General features: G+C 51.7%; 1 protein-coding gene across 2 annotated transcripts in view; it reads right to left on the reverse strand.

Annotated features, from left to right (window-relative positions):
- Positions 1-780: 780 nt before the first annotated feature.
- Positions 781-19425, reverse strand: part of CCNJL (cyclin J like) — a 52947-nt gene continuing 34302 nt past the window's right edge. For both annotated transcript variants that reach the window (XM_036103624.2, XM_036103623.2), the window contains exons 4-6: positions 6102-6404; positions 4392-4551; positions 781-2907 (exon numbers count right to left, since the gene is read on the reverse strand). In XM_036103624.2, coding sequence (XP_035959517.1) covers positions 2484-2907; positions 4392-4551; positions 6102-6404 — 887 coding nt within the window. In that variant the 3' untranslated portion in view covers positions 781-2483. The remainder of the gene's footprint in view (positions 2908-4391; positions 4552-6101; positions 6405-19425) is intronic.

A 19425-nucleotide genomic window follows, 5' to 3' on the forward strand; every position in this document is an offset into this window, starting at 1 on the left:
CATTATGTCGCTTAATCCTCCTGAGACCCCTACGAGGCGTTATCACCCCCATTTCAACAGGTGAGAAGACTGAGGCCCAGGGCAGTTGAGTCAACTGCCTCCCAACAGCTAGTAAGTGGTTGTGGTGAATCGTATGTGGTAGCTTGGCGAGGCTGTGGCGCACGGTGGTTTAGTCAAACACCAGTCCAGATGTTGCCATGAAGGCATTTTGTAGATGCGATTAACATTGACGATCAGTAAGCCTTAAGCACAGGAGACTACTCTGTGTGTGTGTGTTGGGGGGATGTGGCGGGGGTCCTCATGCAGTCAGGTGAGGGCTCTAAGAGCAAAAACAGGTTCCCTGGAGAAGGAATTCTCCCCAAAGGCTGTCACAGAAGTCCTGAGTTTCTGGCTTGCCCTACAGATTTTGGACTCCATTGAAACATCAACTCTTACCTGCATTTCCAGCCTGCTGGCCTGCCCTCCAAATTCCTGACCTGTCAGCCCCAACTGTGTGAGCCAATTCCTTACAATCAATCTCTCTGGCTATGTATATAATGGGTGCTGTTTCTGTGGAGAGAGAACCTTGACCAACAGTGGGTACCAAGAACTGGATGTTGAGCCTTACTCCTGCCATGGGTGTCCCCAGGGAGGCCCAGCGCCAACTTGGGGGGCAGCACCCAGCTCCACGGGGGCCAGTCTTGTGTTGCCCCCCCCCCCAACCGCAACCTCCCGGCAGGAGTGGAGACATCCCCGGGGTTGGCTGAGAGGACAAGGGCAGGAAGGGAACAGAGACCAAGAGCAGGTGATATGTTATGTTTATTGCAGGACGCCTTTTTCTGGGTGCTGGGCTGGCTGTGAGGTTCTACTGGGGGGCCCCTCACAAGCCCCAGTCCCAGAACAGACACATTAACTTGGAATCCAAACCAGTCTCACATAAATAGAAGGAGGTTGGCAAAGGAAAAAGAGAAAAGCAACAAACAAACATATAGTTTTTCCACACTCGTGGGACAAAGTGGCAGCAGCGCCTTATCCCCATCACCTCCTCTTCTGCTTCTATGCCGAAGCTTCCATTCACTCTGAAAATCACCTTCGGATCCAACTGAGCAGCACACAGCCACCTCCCTGCCAGTCCCCGAGCCAGTCTCCTGGACTGGCACATAAACCAAGAAAACCAAGATGGGTTCTTTTTAAAACGAACAAACAAAAAATGCTTCTGTGGTTCTTTGCACCTCCCAGTTCTGATGGGTGAACAATGTGTCCCCCTGACCCCGAACCAAAAAAAAAAAAAAAAAAATACAATGAGCACAAGCCACGAGTCAGAATAAAAACATATTGCACATGGTTACAAGAGTCTTCCTGAGAGCCCATTCGCTGCGGGGACCCAAATACTGGCTTTCGATCTAACCCATCGCTTGCCTGTCAGTGGTTGTGACATACCCACGTACGTGCCCCGCTCCCCAAATCCAGCTGGCATGAAGCCAATATTCCGCATGTTTAGCCTTCCCTGTGAGCCAAACTCAAAGCCAAGGCTGGGTTTAACCTCGCGCACCGTAAGCCCATGGTGGAGGGAGGTGGGGGTTGTTAGTTGTAAACCTTTGTCTACCCTTCAACCACCTTTTCCTCTGGGTGGTTGCTGAAGTTCTACAGGTGAACACAGCATCTAAGACGCAGAATCTTCTGGAACCGAGAGCCTGGAAAGTGGCTCTCCCCAACCATACGCTTTTGAATACGGAGCTCTGCTGTTATAAGCTGGGTTAGAACCTACAGCCCTTGCGTGGGATGGCAATCAACCTTTTTTTTCTCCTAAGGAATTTTCAAGTATCACAAAATCCCTGATACAGTATGTAAACAAGATATGTTACTGAACAGAAAGCTAGGTCACTTTGGGAAGCAGCAGCATGTGAAATATCTAAAAGGCCAAATAAGGTTTTAGGTCGGACAACAAAGGCATGGCAGCCACCCACCGTGCCTCGGGAGGCGGCGCCCAGGCTTAAACACACGCAGGCTCCTCTGTATGGAGCCGGGGAAGGAGCACCCGAGCCGGCCTCTGCTGGGGGTCCTGAGAAGACACCAGGCAGTCCCTTCTTGTTCAGTGTAGCTGCCACTGGCAAGGAATAAAGAAGTCTTTGATGCCAGACGCCAGACGTGCTCGCGGACTGGCGGCCTGCATCCTGTGTCCAGTCTCCTGGCCTCTCACCAGGTCTCTCTCAATCCACCGGGTCCCTCCTCCGGAGGATGGTGGCCGAGCCGTCCCCCTGAACCCCAGCTGCACATGTGGAAGACGTTTTCCAGAGGAATTCTCTCGGGGGAGGGATGTCATTGACCACTTTGCTCTGGGTCGGCTTTGTTTAAAAAGAACATGAACCCTCTGTGTTCAGAGTCCGCGAGGCTCTGCGGGGACGGCCTCCCCACTGCCTCACTCGGCTGAGCTCCCCTCGTCTGTGTCCTCTTCCTCTGCCCAGGTGAGTTTCCAAGGCCTCCCTCTGTGGCCCGAAGGTGCCCTATCTGTCGAAACAGCCTGTGGGGAACACGTGGCTTCCGCTGAAGTAGCTGCTTCCGTAGGTGGTGGCGAGGCAGTGTGTGGGCTCAGCTGTGATGGCCATCTGCATGCTGAGGGGCGTGGGGAGGGACACGGGGCACACATCCAGGGGCTGGAGGGTGGGGTACAGGGTGTGGAGGGATGAGCCAGAGCCCGCTGAGAGCAGGCTCCCAGCGCGGTGGGCCTGCAGCGAGTCTCGGTAGGCCAAGCAGAGGTCCTGCACGGGGGTCTGGAACTGGGCCAGGCCCGGCGTCGCCGGCTGGCTGAGGGTGGGGTAGGCGGGCGGCTGGAACAGCACTTGGGTGGGGGCGGGGGCTGTGCTGGGCACCATTGCCAAGGCCTGGCTCTTGACCGCGACAGCGTCCTTGAAGACGTTGTCATAAGCTCTGAAAGGAAAGGACCTGGGTGAGACTTGAGGTCAAAGTCCACAGCAGCAGACCCCTGAGTGTGCCCCTGAGTGGGATTCGAGATCTGTGTGCTGTGACCCCAGGGGCGCGCCCAGCCCATGCTCACTGTCTGTAGTGCTGCCCACCTCCCCCCCACCCCCACCGGCTCTCTTCTGACCAAACTCAGACCGCAGACCTTAGCCTGGGTCTGCTTCCTACGGAAACCCCTTCTGGCCCCTCGAGACTAGCCTCGCTGTCCCCCAGGCTGCTACACTGCCCATCTCAGCAGTCAACCCCCCAGCTGATAATTTCTGGGTTACCACCTGCCTCCTGGTGCCGAGTGCAAGCTCCAGGAGGGAGGGGTCCAGCACTTGATGAGCACAACCTCTGCTTTCGAGGCACCCCCAAACAGATCCCAAGCAAGCCGCCCCTGGGGCCTAAGTTTCACCTTCTGAAAAGGGAATCAACATGTTTATTTCCATCTAAAAAAAAAAAAAAAGAAAGCTTCCCATAAAGCTTTTTGAAATAACAAATCCATTAATCCGGTAGAGACTCAGGTTAAGACAGGAGCACAGGGAGGCTGTGGATCTGAGAAGGCGCCATCCCAGAGCCACCACCCTGGTGAAGAGGCAGGGCTGGCGGCTAAGCATCTGGGGTCACCTATCTGCATTCACACCAGACCACATGCTCTGGCTTTGGGCACCTTCAACAAACACAGATTTTAAAACAAGGTCCAGGGAGCAGGGTGGACAGTTCAGAGCAACGAGACAGAGGCAGCTAGCTACCAGCAAAGCTTCCCGCATCAGGAGGCTGAGAGGCCGCTTTCCAGGGTCCGGCCCCGTGGTGAGTAGGGCCAGCATCTAGCAGGTGCTGCCACCTGTTGGGTGGAAGAGGGAAGGGGTGCAGCCAGCCTGGGGTTCTCTGTCCTCTCTGTCTCCTCCCTGCCGTCACCACTGAACACTTCCTCCTTCAATATCAGTTTCATGGTGTTGGGTCTATGTTGCCCTTATGCATCTTCTCTGATACACTCACCATGTCCTCCCCAGTATTCCCAGGGACCCATGCAAGGAGGCTGTGGCCTCTAATGTTAAGCCACTCTGGGCTGGGCTGGCTAAGAGGTCAACTTTGTGGCCATGTCTGAGAAAAGCAGCTTATCATGAGTGTAATCACTCAGTGTAATCATCCATAAGACTGACTGATACACCGGGCTCAGAGCAAACAGCCCAGACACTCAGAAGGGTGTGCACATAGCCTCTTTTCTCCAACCCCTTGACCTTAAAATTGCAAATCCAAAGCTACCCAAAATAGGAAGGACCACCTCTGCAAACCTCAATTCTATCAGGATTCACCATGGCCCACTTTATGGGAGACACTACCTGGGGGAACCACCACAACCCTCTGACTTTGAGAAACTGCCTGGGTGGGTCTCAAGAGCAAGTGCCTCGATATTCTGGAAACACGGAAAGATCAGGGGTGGAACTTACACCAGTAGGATTTCGATGCATGTGCTGAGATGTTCCAGGGTGTAATTTGAGATCCTCTGTAGGTCTCTGGTCCAGTAGGGAGAAAGCTGAAGGCAAATCCTGGAGGCCCCAACGCAGGCTGCAGCAACCACAGAAGGCTGGAATTTGTAGAAAATATGATCTGAAAGAGAATCACAGAAGTCAGCATCATAGAGCCTCGCTCTGGGGTCCCAGTGCCCCTCCTACCTTGTGCCTCCTGAGCAATGGCAGACAAATGATTCGGTTCAAGCCTGTTCATGGCTGCCATACACACACAGGATGAAAAATTAGAAACAGCGTGAAGTTCCGCTCCTGAATCTTAAACACCTTGGCTCTCAGTCTGGGATTTCTGGTGTCAGCCTAGAGTAATGATTTTCAAAATTTCACCCAGAGCTTCCAGGGGGCTGCCAGGGGCTCACTGAACGGCTACGAAGAGCATCACAAAACACGTGTCCTTTCTTTGGCTGTGAGGGGTGAATGACACACCACTGCAAAAGCTTCTGTTTCGGGCGGGACTACAGGCTACTTGCTAATAGTAACAAGGCCTGGCCTACAGTAGGCACTCAATAAAAATCCGCTGAATGAGTGAGTGAGTGGTTATAAGCATTTGATGCTCGTAACTAAAACTAGCACTTGACTTAGGTTTACTGAAGAACCTTCCCCTCCCCCCCACTCAGCTTTACTGACATACGACTGGCAAATAAAAACTACATGTATTTGAGGTGTACATGTGATGTTTTGGTACATGTATACGGTGCGAAATGAATCTTAATGTCCTACTAAGATGTCTGGCACCGTGGGGAAACCAGCACTACTTATGTGCAAAGGCAAACTTCAGATGCCCAGGATTTTCACGAATGACACTGGTGATCAGTGCATCATTGTTCTGTCTTACATTGCTTATCATTCCTGATAACTTCAACGTTTGCCAGTTAAAGTAGGGGTCAAGCAGAGTGGCATTATGGTTACGAGCGCGGGCACAGAACCACGCTCCTCAGATTCAAATTGTAGCAATGACCTTGGGTAAGTTACCTCACCTCTTGAGCATCCGTTGAGGAAACAGATTTGTAAAACAAGAATAACAGAAGTGATTTTCACGTGGAGTCATTGTGAAATTCCAATGACATCTTATAACTCAAAGCACTAAAATAAGGTGCCTGGTACACGGTAAATGCTCAATTAATGCTCGATATAACTGTTGATCTTGTTACTCAGGACCATTTTGGTTTGTGGTGGGTTATCAGGTGGTTGTATCAACAGTACTTCTGACCTGGTAGTCTACCTAATACCTGGATTTTAAGACAATGGGAAGAGTGGGATTCAAACAAAGGCCCCAAAGAGGGTAACTTTATTGCTAAACTTCATTACTGAAACATAACATGAGGACAGCTCTTCCGGATGACCTACTTGCAAATCTATCCTATTAGATCATTTGCAACGTTCCAGGTTACCGTAAGAAAAATTAGCAGGTGATCAGTAAGTTTGTAGGGGGCCAGCTGCCAGGATCTAAGCAGCTATTTGTCATTACATAGTATTGGTAACACGCTGGGAGAATCGCTGCCCCTTCCTTGTGTATCCCCTGCGAAGTGGGGGTGCTCTGGGTGGATAGACCCCGGTCAGGAAGGACTCTGTGGGCGGACATGCATCTGTGTGGGTGGGGAAGGGGTAAGAGGTCCCGCCGTCGGGCCCCACCTTGCAGGGTGACCTCCAGGAAGTAGTGGGCGTACTCCTTGAGGCACTCTTTGGTCTTGCGGGGGCAGGCGGGGGGCCAGCTGTGGCAGTGGTGGTCCTTCTGGCTGACGGAGGCCAAGAGGTAGTAGTCCAGAAAATGGGCGGGCGTGGGCAGGCAGAGGTTCCAGCTGAAGGCCTCCAGGAGCAGCAGTTCTGTGTTGAGCAGCTCCTTCTTGGTGAGGGTGAAGTTCTGGCCACTCAGGATCCTTGTACTGTTTATCTGCTCCAGCTTGGGGACGTGGTCTTCCCTGTCCTCGAACTTACCTGCAGGAGAAGCAGAGGTTATTGGACGATGGCCCTTGCCTATACCCAGGAGGTAAAGGCCCACCTTAAAGTGCCTGGACAGTGCGGGGAGGGAGGAAAGCCAAAAAGGCCCCACTGCCAAGGGACTAACAGCACACACTCTGGGTCTGACACACCAGAGCTTGGGTCCCCCAAGCCACCACTTCCAGCTGTGTGATCGTGCACACGTGTCCTACCCTTTCTGTGCCTCAGTTCCCTCCTCTGTAAAATGGAACCTAAACCTCATCAAGTTTGTCAGAGACAATGAGAACATGCACACCCAATGTTCAGGCCAGCACATGGAACACGGGAGGCGCTCAACGGCACTTCGCCACAGCAGTGAGGGCCTGGGGAATAAGGGAGCCCTCTCTCCACCCCCGTCTGGCCCTCACTAGCTCAATCTCAGGACTGGTCAGGGGTCAGACAGCCAGAGTCAGAATGACCTTGCAAATTTGATCCTGTCCCCCCCTGCAATGGCTCCCCACTGCCCTCAGCATTGGGTTTAAACCCCGGCAATAGGTTTTTAGCTTGGATTCCCTCAGAAACGGTCTGCTTGGGAGGTGAGCCTAGGAAAGACCCGTAAGTGGGAGACGTGGGAGAAGACAGGAAAGGGAGGAAAGGCAAAAAGAGAACATTATCTTGAAGTTATCCGTACCCCTATGTTCACTGCAGTATTAATTACAATAGCCACAACAGGGAAATAACCCAAGTGTCCACTGGGGTATGAATGGGTAAAGAAAATGCGGTTATTTATATACAATAGAATAATATTCAGCCGTACGAAGAAGAAGGAAATCCTGCCATTTGTGACAACATGGATAAACCTTGAGGGTATTATGCTAAGTGAAATAAACCGGAAGAGAAAGACAAATACTGTATGATCTCACTTATATGTGGAATCTAAAAAAGCCAAACACATAGACACAAAGAACAGACTGGTGGTTACCAGAGGCAGGGGTGGGGGAAACTTGTGAAGGTGGTCAAAAAGTAAAAACTTCCAGGCGTGCATTGGTGGCTCAGTCAGCTAAGCGTCTGACTTCAGCTCAGGTCATTATCTCAGGGCCCTGGGATAGAGCCCAGCATCGGGCTCCCTGCTCAGCGGGGAGTCTGCTTCTCCCTCTCCTTCTGCCTCTCCCCCAGCCTGCGCTCTCATGCACACGTTCTCTCAAATAAATAATAAAATCTTTTTTAAAAAAAATTCTCATCACCAGAAAAAAAACTGTAACTATGTGAGGTGATGGATGTTAACTAAACTTACTGTGGTGATCATTTCACAATATGTACATATATCAAATGATTTTTATATACTTGAAACTAATACAATGATGGGCTCGCTTCGGAGGCACATATACTAAACTAATAAAACGTTGCATGTCAATTACATGTCAACGAAACTGGGTGTGTGTGTGGGTGACATTATGGACTTCCATCTTCCTCCCTTGGAGTGCCATGCTGGGACCGCCATGTAAGGAAGCAGGTCTAGCCTGTTGGTGGTGGAGAGGCCACAAGGAGGACAGAGGTACCCAGGCGACAGCCAGCACCAACTCTCAGACATGCGAATGAGACCATCCCGGACCTTCCAGCCCCGTCCCTCCAGCAGCTGGATGAATGAGCGCAGGTGAAACCAGCAGAGGAAACGCCGTGCGACCCACATCACTGCTGTTTACATCACCAAGTGTGGGCATGATTTGTTTGGCAGGAAGAGATAACTGCGATACATTCCTATCAATGGCGGTGGCGAAAAAGATGTGAAACCCCACCAACAGGTAAGTCACACGGCTCAGAAGGTACTGAAGGAACAACGAATACATACTGGAAGGTTCTGGAAATAAACAGCATGAAATAGAGCCGCACGGAGCTAGATAACAAACACAAATTAAACATGAGCCTCGATTATCCCACTCGAGGGTCAAGGGAACTGACTTACACCGCAATCCCTGGCAGTCAGCAATGGGGGAGAGCTCCAGGAGCGGCCTCCACGGTGGGAGGCTCTGCAGGTGCGGCGGCCACGGGCTTCCCAGCCTTAACCCACCTGGCCCTGTGGAAACCACACACACCTGGCTGTGGCCTCTGTCCCTGCAGTTCTCTGAAGGCCCCGCGCCCCCCTCGCCCACGAGCCTTCATCTACACAGCCCTCTGCCTGGGGCACCCTTCCCCTTCCCCTCTTCGCTCCGCCAACCTCTCCCTGTCCTTCACCCTCCAAGTCCCTGCCCCTTGGAAGCCTTCCCCGACCACAGTCCCCGTCCCGCCTGACCTGCACATCACACGGTGAGTCCTGAGGCCTGGCCTCGGCGCCCAAGCTCACTGGGGGCAGAACGCTGCTGAGTGAGTGTCAGAAGAGACAGGGCGGCCAGCCGAGCTCAGAAAGCACGCGTCTGTCTGCGCCGACTGAAAGAACGACAAAGCATCCACACACCTGTGCACAACTGCGAGCTCGTGACCCAGTTCCCATCAGACTTTCACCCTTCTTAGGAGACGGAAGAAGTAACCACTTCAGGCTGCCTTACGGCGGATGCAATGCATTCCCCAGGCAGGCCTCCAAAATTGTCCCTGAGATCTTCTCAGCCAGCCGTAAAGAACCCACTAAGCGGGCAAAGATGGTGTGACATGAAGCTCTGGTCCTTGCCGGGCAGGAGTGAGCAGGTAGAAATGTCCAGAAGAGCGAGGAGCGGAGACTGCTGGCCGAGCGGCCCCCACGCAGCTTACAGCAAGCCCAGACCCTCTCCGTCAGGACCGAAGCCTGGCGTGGCGCCACCTTCAGGGCACACACCTTCCCTTGTCTTGCGAGCAGGGCCAACTCCGGCAGGAACAGCAAGGTCAATGCTGCCCAAGGGGGAAGAGCCTCTTGTATGGCTGGAAATCCTGGGGTGGGGCCTGGCTGACGAGGCCTTGCCAGCCCCCCACACCCTCCCTGAGCAGGGGACCCCTCCTCCAGCTGGGCGTGCTCATCCCTTCACTCACCTTATCACGTGTCCTCTGGCGCTCGGTTCAGAGGCCACTGGATGTCATCAAGGCACTTCTCACGCTCAGGTCGCTTAATATCAACTATTAATATTAACGGCTAGCACCTGACCAATAGGTCATTAATAGGTCGAAGCCCGTGAGGACAAGAACCACGTCTGACCCCCCTGCAGCTGGGCCCCCAGCTCCCAGCACCCTGCCTGGTACAGAGTAACTGCCCAATGAATATTTGTTGAAAGGATGAATGGTACTCTCTTGATAGCTGAATTTTAGGCCATTTGAATTGTTCTCTGATTATCTCTGATTACCTGCATTCCCTAATTTTTTCTCCAATGATCGTATCTTTGTGCAATTTAAAAAGAAAGATATTTTTGCAAAATTGTGAAGTTTTCCCTGAACCTTGTGCTGAGCGAAGCCAACACTGTTCACAGACACTCAGTGGATACAAGTGCTCTTTTCTTCCCCCAGAGCAGAGGGTGCCGTGGCGAAGGTCACAGCCCCGGGGGTGGCACTAAGACCCTAGCACAGCAATCTGTTCTGACCGGCAGATGGGCTCAATGCGATTAGTTTTCTCTCTGCCCTCAGAGCTTTTCAAACCTTTCAGACCTCTGCCTCTTCCCTAGTCACCAGGCCCAAGGGGATTACCCCCCAGTGGAAGGGGCCACGGGTTACTAAGCAATCTGAATTCACCTGCTCCCCAGGCTGGAGAAGCTTCTGTAGGCCAGGGCCAGGCAGGGTGGGGTCTGAATCCTCAAGGACTTTGCTCTGGACCTAACGGCTCTAAACGCCACAGGCCGCTTGTTTCCTATTTAGGAAGATGCCCCCGTGGAGATGAAAGGGCCACGAAGGATGGAAAATGTTTCTGGAGTGCCCAGCGCACAGAAAGGGACAGAGTCCTCCTGCTGGGCCGGGCACTGGGTCCTCCCAGGCAGGTTCTGTTCAGATCCCCCAAGGCTCGGAGAACTTCGCTCCACATCTAGGAGCGACCTTATAGCCCCAGCTCTTGGTTGCTGGCCGGCAGACCCCAGCTCAGCAACTATACCCCAGCACAATACAGTTCGCAGCCAGAAAAGATTTTATGAGTTTCCTGGTGTTGCACGTGCCTGGCAGACACTTCCTCCCCTCCTCCCATGGCTGTGAGCGGCCAGCCCTTTGTCCTTTGTCCCCGGTGCCGCCACCACCAAGTGCCGCCACTCAGCTGCTTACTCCTTATCGACAAACTGCATTGACACCAGATGCCTGGAAGTCTTCAGGTGGGTCCCCCGGGATGTGTGGGGGACAGAAGTCTGAGTCTTTCCAAAGCAGACCAGAGCCACAGACGCACAGACTCTGACTCCTTCAATGTACGTTTTATTTGGAAAACGTTCAAATCCACAGAAAAGATGAAATGATGTAAACAATGAACACAGATGATCCTTCGGCCAGATTCACCAACTGCTGACTTTGAGCCACATTTGTTGTGTGTGTGCATGTGTGTGTGTGTATACATACTGGTTTTGCGGGACCATTTCTAATTAAGCTGCAGACGTGACATGCCACCCCTAGACAGCGTCCATCCCTGAAGTCATTTTCCTACATAATCATAATGCTATTACCAATCCTAAGAACAACAGCATTAATGCAATAACATTTTCTTTTCTTTCCTTCCTTTTTTTTTTTGTAAGTAGGCTCCACACCCAACATGGAGCTTAAACACATGACCCTGAGATCAAGAGCTGCTCACTCCACCCATTGAGCCAGCTAGGCGCCCCTGCATTTTCTAATATTCAATCCACATTTGACTTTCCCCCAGGAGTCCCCAAAATGTCTTTTATTTTTTTATTTTTTTTTTAAAGATTTTATTTATTTATTTGACAGTCCAAATGTCTTTTATAACTTTTGTTTTTTTGGATCCAGATTCGACAAGGCTCACACACGGTGTCTGTTCTATCTCTCTAGTCCCATTCTTTGTTTTTCGAGACACTGACTCTGGATGAATCCACGCCCGTTTTCTTCTAAAATGTCCGATATTCTGGGGTTGCCTGGCTGGCTCAGTTGGTAAGGCATGCAATTCTTGATCTCAGGGTCTTGAGTTCAAGCTCCACGTTGGGCGTAGAGCTTACTTAAAATATATATATCTATATGCCCCATATTCTGGATTGTCTCCTCAGGATCAAACAGTTTGGGTAAGAAAACCACAGAAGCGATGTTTTGTCCTTCTTACCGGATCACATCAGGAGTTATATAACGTCAGTTTGTCCCGGCAAAAGCGATGCTACGTTTGATCGCTTGGTTAAGGTGGTGGTGACACTAGATCTCTCCATTCTAAAGGTACCATTTTCCTGTGAAATTAATAAGTAATCTGTGAGGTGACACTTTCAGACTCTGAATATCCTGTCTCCCAACAACCTTTAACTCAATGCTTTAGCATCCACGAATGAATCTTTCCTGAATAAACAAAACTACATTGGGGTTGAAATGAATTTTTAATAATTCTATCATTCTATCTACATTTTTCTTTCTGGATGTTCACACTGTCCCAAATTTGAGCAGGGGGAACCATATGGATCTACTTATAAGATTTAAGAAAAAAAATCCTAAAATTACTAAAGCACTCACCCCGGGTCTGGAGCTCAGGGAGAGGCGCGTGGGCCCTCAGTGCAGGGGGCAGTGGTGGGACCTCCAAATAATGCCCTTGAGGACCCTCTGCACGCCCTCTGCACACTCCTGCTCCTCCCGGGGGCTGGTGCACAGACAACCTGGAGGGCCCCGGCCATTCCCAGCAGGTCACACAGTTATTGGACCGACGACCATAAGTCCAGCCAAGTGGCCTAACTCAACCACAGAGGCAAGACGCTGTCAATCCAGCAAGCCTCAGGAGGGACTCTCACAGGCCGGCTTTTTTTTTTTTTTCCCCATTTCTTTTTTTAATAGCATTTTTGTTTGTTGTGGTAAAATGCACATGACATAAAATTTAACATTTTAACCGTACAGTTCGGCGGCCTTCAGTACATTCACACGGTTGTGCAACCAATCACCAGCACTCCTTTCATCTTGCAAAACTGAAACTGTATCCGCATGAAACAGTAACTCACTGTCCCTGCTTCCCCCCTCTCCTGGTAACCACCATTCTATTTTCTGTCTCTATGAACTGACTCCTTCTAAAGCCTGGCTTTTCTTCTCCCACCCAAGGTCCTAGCGAACAAGCTTCAAGCAGGCCAAATAGGATTCCTGACTTTTCTGAATGAGGGCCAAGAGAAATAATATTTTTAATTGCTGAAAGAATGTTTTATTTTGGAAAAAGAGAGAAATGTTATAATGAACCCCCAAGAAGACATTACCCATCTCCAACAATCATCAACATTTAGATGACCTTTAGAAAAATTCCGAAACGAAAAGGTGCACATGCAGAGTAGAATTCTGTAAAAAGTCAGTGCGGCCCCGTCTGTGATGTCCAGGTCCACGGCTGCTCACGCGCTACTAAGCAGGCTGCTTTACACCCTGCTCCCTGTGAAAACTCCCCCACCCTCAGTCCTCAGGCCCAGCAAGACGCCTGTCTATGGACTCATTCAGGGTTACCTGCTGCCCATTCAGGAGCTAGACCTAGGCTCTGATCTGAGGCCACAGATTCCTGGCCAAGGAGAACCAGGTTTTTTTTTTTTTTTTTTAAGATTTTATTTATTTATTTGACAGAGAGAGAGAGAGAGCACAAGCAGGGGGAGGGGCAGAGGGAGAAGGAGAAGCAGGCTTCCCGCTGAGCAAGGTGCCCGATGTGGATGTGGGGCTGGATCCCAGGACCCTGGGATCATGACCTGAGTGGAAGGCAGACGCTTAACCAACTGAGCTACCCAGGCGCCCCAAGAAATGCAATGCTTTAAAAAAAAATTTTAAGTAGGCTCCACACCCAGCATGGAGCCCAAAGCAGGGCTTAAACTCAGGAGCCTGAGATCAAGACCTGAGCTGAGATCAAGATTCAGACGCTTAACGGACTAAAGCACCCAGGCGCCCTGAAATGCAATGCTTTTAAAAAAACAGGCAAAGCTACTGTTCCCCAAGAAGGGCCACTCTCCTCTATTTTTAAAGTTTTCCCCCCTCTTGTCATCTGAGAACAAGAACAAAATCAGATTAGGAACTGAGACCCCCATGGCTGCCCCACACCCCTCAGAAGCCCCTCTGTCCTGCTCTGTAAGGTGCTGATGTTAAGGGAGAGGGAGGGAAGCAGGTCTGGGGGATAACTCCAGCGGCTTCACAGTCTTGCCTGGCCCTCTGGGTGGGCCGGACAGCTTCGGAGGTGATTGTGGGAAGGGCTAGGCAGCAGAGGTAGCGAGCGGGAGCCCAAGGGGAATGAGGAAGCTCTGGTGGGGAGCTTTCCCCTGTACCCAGGGGTGGAAGCACGGGCCCATGAGTTCCAGGCAGGGCCAGGCTGAATGCAGACCTTTCCGATGCTAATTCTTTCTTCCACAGATTCTTCCTTCTTCCGAAGACAGAGAAGTGGCCATCAGGAGGGGCAAATATTTAATGTGAGCTGAGTGTGTCTACTGAGGGCTGAGCATTCTGTGACCTGGGGAGCCCAGATTCTGGGGGAGGTCCTGACTGGAAACAGGTTTGGAATGCCCTTTCCAAAAGCCTCAATCAAGTTCAGGCTCAGGCTCCAGTTTTCCATCCTCGCCCCAGTAATATATATATATATAACTTGTGGGATTTCGGGCCATCACCCGGAAACCCAGACCTCCAATGGTGGTAGGGAGGCTCAGGAGACAGCACCGGGCCTCGGGCACAGACAGCACCCCATAAACGGCAGCAGCTGCTGCTCTATGAGTTACGGAACACGGTATTTATCCTTTGCACCCAAACCTGGGATCTTCTAGAGTCCTGTTAGTTAGGTACAGATGAACCAAAGCTGGTAGCCAGCGCTGCCACACATTTTCTTACAGGCTCTGAAAAAGGGGTAGAAATAAGCTCAATAAAAGGTTCCCCTACCCCCTGCCGGGCTGCGCTGGACGCTAGAGTGGCTCTAGCTTCCTTCCCCTGGACTGTGACCTTGAACACCACGCTGGGGCTGGAGGTCCCAAGGTTCACGTAGAGGGAGGCAAAGGGGAGTTTGGGGTCCACAGCCTTTCCCGGATGGGTCCTCCCCACAGGGGTGGGACTTCCCCGGTCACCGAGCTGGTCAGCAAGAGGCAGAACGTGCGCGCACCAGGATGTGAGCTCCAGGGGCACCGGGACTCCCACGCTCGGGTCTGTGCTGCATGCTGGCTTCCGCCACAGCACCACGGGCATCAAGAAACACAGGCAGCCCCGGGGGGCGGGGGGTCTCCCTGTCGCCACATTCTCAGTGGTTCTGGTAACAAGCCTGGAGGCTGGGAGTGTCTCCCACTTGGAATCAGAAGCTCAGAAGGATTGAGTGAGTTGCTCCCATCACCCAGCTGGTCAGGGACAAAGGAAAATTGGAAATCTGGTTATCTGCTCCAGGAGGGCAGGGCTCACGTGTGTTTTGAGTCACAGAGCCCCTTCACCCAGCACGGCATTTGGCATAAACTCAATACAGATTTATTTGCTAAAATGATGAATAAATGGCTCCAAAGTCCAGAGCCTCTCAGAGTCACCAGGGTCCCTGCAATCCCAGAAAGTCTCCACAGCTGCCTGGGCGCATGGATTCCCACCAATGTGGGTACGAGCCCAGCTATGCCCCCTGCCCACCTAATGGCTCTGTTCTGCACACATACTCTCGTCGTCATCCTCCCCTCTGCTTATACTAGTTAGCACTTTAATCCCAGAGCCTTTCCAACAAAGATCTGTACGACAGCAGGACCTACTTTTTTTCTTCCAATGACAGGACTGAAGTGGAAGAGCATATCTCTAAGGGAATACTTTCTGTAATAAAGGACCACACCCCCACCCACCCACCCACACCAGCTTTTCCATTAAAAAATTTCTTTGGCTTTTTGTAGTTACTGGAGGCCAGAAGGGGGCTTCCTACTTGTCTCCCTAGGGGACACTGTTCGTACGTCCGGCAAGGAGTGTCTTTCTGAGGAGCCATGGGAGACAGATTTTGAGCAATGTGACGGAGAAGCCAGGAAAACTGCTCTGAGGACAACACCCTCTCAAAGGCCGTTTTACTTGGCGATGCAGCACAGAGGGCAGGATGATGACTGATGATGACACCCCCCGGGGTTCTACAAAGGCCCAGCCACTTGCTGGCTGTGAGGGCGAAGTCTCAACATCTTGGCCCCTGCGACTGGGACAACAGAAGTAGACCTGTGGCAAAGGGGGCGCGAGAGCTCAGCGTTCTGGAATGGTGCCCGGCGCCCCACCAACACTGGACCTTGCTCTTGCAGGTGCACTCCTGTCGATTCAGGGCCAACTGTGCAATTTCTGTCACAAGCACAATGGCAGCTTAGTTTCTGGACAGGATGTGATACGGGGAGAGAGACAGCCGGGGACGGGGACGAAACCCCTCCAGCTAAAGGCAGTGTGCTGGCACTCTTCCAGGAAGGGAGGAAGCTGGGAGGCCCACAGTGCAGGGGGAGGGGGTGCAGCAGGGAGCGCCCCTCCCTCTCTGCCTTTGACCTGCTGCAGGGGTCTGGAGGTTGGGAAATGTCCTGGAGAAAAAGCCTCTGATCTCAGGGGCCAGCTGGGGAGACCTGGCATGAAGGGGGACCTGGGACCTTCCCTGGGTGACTTTCATCCTTCCTCAGGACACAAAGAAAGGTCCTTACAGTGGCTGACAACCCCAGGGAGACGGCAGGAGGGGCAGCAATGTCGACAGTCCCTGTCCCCGAAGAGGACTCATCCCACACAGATATACCCCCTAGGCGCCGGGCCTCGGACACAGTGGAGCACAAAACAGATCAAGTCCCCGTCCACACACTGCCTTACAGTGCGTCCCTCCTCCCAGCGCCTGTCCCCTTCCTCCCTTAAAGCGGGCGGCTCCACCCATGGCGGCATCCCCAGTCTGGCCCAGAGTAGAGCTCAATGAATACTGGAAGAATGAAGGAATGAACGAACGAAGGAATGAATGAAAGCACATTTCCGGCAGGCTGAGCCAATTCCTGAGTCCAAGTTTGGAAACAGAGACAAGAGGTGAGGTTTCGGGTGGTTGTTTTCTTCAGGAAGAAATTGTAAAAAGGCCTCCCAGGTCAGAGGTGGCATCTGGCCAGCTGGGTCACACAGCGGCTTCCCCTCTGGCTGCGAGGACTTCCCCGTCTCAGAATGGAGCCGCTGGTGCAAGGACGTCACACGCCGGCCCCGGCAAATCCTGGGCTCCTTTGTGCTCCACTTTACAAACTATTTCACTGACTACCTAAAAGCAGGGGCGGTGGGGGGGGGGCCTTGTCAGGTGCACGGCTGGCATCTGGGGCCAGGGCTGAGCAAGGGCTCCCTGCGGGGGAAACAGAGTTCTCTCCGGTAACAGAGGTCACTGCTCTGCAGAATGCTCACTCCCAGCTCGCCAGGGGCTGCTCGGGACCAGGCCTGATGGGGCCTCGGCTGCAGGGAGAGCAGGGAGCCAGTCCTTCTGGACTGCAGGGCTAGAGGTGTGGACATCAGGGGTCCCGGCACCTCCGCTGGAGCAGGGGAAAGGAGGGGGAGAGGCCGCTTTGGCCACTCCTCTCAAAGTTAGAAGGGGAGCGGGCTTCCAGACACGAGACCTGGTCCTGCAGACCTGGTCCTCCCTGGGCCCCATCCACGTACCCTTGGGCAAGTCACCTAACTTAGTGGGCCTCGGCTTCCTCCTCTATCAAGTGGGGAAAATAATACTGCCTATTTTATAGGATTGTTCTGAGGATCAAATGAGTAAATCCATGCAAAGAACTCAAAGAACTGCCTGGCGTATAAACAACATATTAGCCATTCCCTGATCACTGGGGCCAGGATTTGCCCTCTACCCCCAAATTTTGATTACAGAAAAAAATAATGTAGTGAATTTATAAGTAATTTTTATTTTATTCTTTATTATTATTATTTTTTAAATTAAGTAGGCTCCACACCCAACGTGGGGCTCAGACTCACGACTCTGAGATCAATAGTTGTGTGTTCTACTGACTTAGCCAGCTAGGTGCTCCTTGTTTTATTCTTTATAGTTTTCTCTATTTTCTAATTTTCTACAAGGAAGAAATATCACTCTCCCACTGAAGAAAAACAGTTTAAAAATCTCAGAAAATGACACTGAGGGGACCCTAGGAGCCAGAACCAGCAGAGTAACTGCCAAAGAAGGTTCCAGAACACGGGTCTGCCTTAGTCCAAGACTATCTCAGTGTGAATCTGCTTTACAAATGCCCACAAATCAGACTTTCCTAGAGGATTTCCAGGAACCCCAACATGTCAGTGACAAAGACGACACTTTTCCTGTCTAGACACTGAAATGCTTATAATTAAAATGAAGACTCAGGAGGCAGGGAGAGGCAACAGATACTCCCTTAAGACAATCTTGAAAATCCAGGCAAACACACCTAACATAAAAATCATCTCTAATCTCCCCACGCAAGGGTGTAACAGGCTGGGTCTGAAAGTCATTTTAAAACCAACCGAAGTTGCCCTGTTGGTAGTATCCCGAGTCGCGCTGATTAGGTGGGGTGTGCCCAGCGAAGGGCAGGCTGCTGGGACCAGGGCAGCAAACGTTCTCCACCACTTAGAACCTGAGTCTCTGAGGCAAGACAAGGAAGAGGTATAATCTGATAAACTCGGCGGTGGCTCTCCCGGGGGGAAGGGGTCCAATGAATAAGAACTCGCTAGCTCTGCCCTCTTCCCTTCAGCATTAACAGGAGAATGTGCATAACGCAATCCTGGATGTAACAGAGGACAGGGTACGGTAAGACACAATTCTTCACTCCAGAGAGGGTTCAAGGTTAAAGTAAATAAAAAGAAAGATGAACGCCTAGCTCCCAGCAGCCAAGCTGCAGATAAGTGTGAAGATCAGACAGGGTGCCTGATATCAATGTCTTGGTCATCCTCCCACTAAGATGTGGGCCAGCCTATTCTCCTGACAGTAAAGACACTTAGATTTTCTTAGAAGGGCCACTAGCTTACGCTGGGCAGGTGCCCGGAGCCCTGCTGGTAATCCCTGGCTTGAAGGCTGCTTCTTTGGGAGATGCCTCCAGACCATAAGCAACATGAGGACGGGGACTTGATCTGTTTTGTGCCCACCCCCCATCTCCCAGGCTCAGCGCATGTAGGTACGTGTGTGTGGAATGAATTATCTTCAGTGACAAGGACTGTAGATGTTCCTTCTGTTTGCCACCGCCTCCCCAGGTGTCCAGTAGAGGTCAAATGAATGTTTTTTTTGAGTGACTCACCCGTGGGGGTCAAGGACTCCTGAACACTGCATCTCCAACTAACCCATGCATCTTAAGATTCCTCCCTTATTCTCCCCAGCCACACACACACACACACACACACACACACACACAACCCCCAAAACCCCACTTGGATCCCAGAACCCCAGGCCCTGGACCAACAGGCTTGAGCACTAGACTTGCTATAGAGCAAACTACACTTCTGAGTTTCCGGCCCAGCCAGCTTCCTGACCGACACGTCACCCAAAATCCTTTCCCTGAAAATAGCTCTAAGCCTGCCATTCTGCACAGATGGGAACAGGAAATGGAAAATCACCATGGCCTCGCTCACTGCACTACAACATCAGAGCCCCGAGCCCGGATGTACTTGGTGTGGCCCTCATGAGACAGACCACTTTTTCCAGTCCGCCCCGTGCTGTGTGGCCACCACCAAAATGCCACTGATTAGAAGAGGCACCATTGATGTTGCAGCAGCTTTCTGGAGAAAATAATCAACGACTGTCATGTGAAGTGCACACATCGAACGCAAGACCCATCCCGATTTCTGAAATGGAAGGCCACGGCAGGGAGGAAATGGTAGTACTCCTCCTAGCCACCTTTTTTTAAGTTGTTTTTTTTTTTATTTTTAAATTTATTTTGTATTTTTTAAAAGATTTTATTTATTTATTTGAGAGAGAGAGCACAAGCAGGGGGAGCGGCAGAGGGAGAGGGAGAAGCAGGCTCTTTGCTGAGCAGGGAGCCCGATGCAGGGCTCGATCCCAGGACCCCGA

The sequence above is a fragment of the Halichoerus grypus genome, chromosome 2, assembly GCF_964656455.1.
Source record: "Halichoerus grypus chromosome 2, mHalGry1.hap1.1, whole genome shotgun sequence".
NCBI classification, from domain to species: domain Eukaryota; kingdom Metazoa; phylum Chordata; class Mammalia; order Carnivora; family Phocidae; genus Halichoerus; species Halichoerus grypus.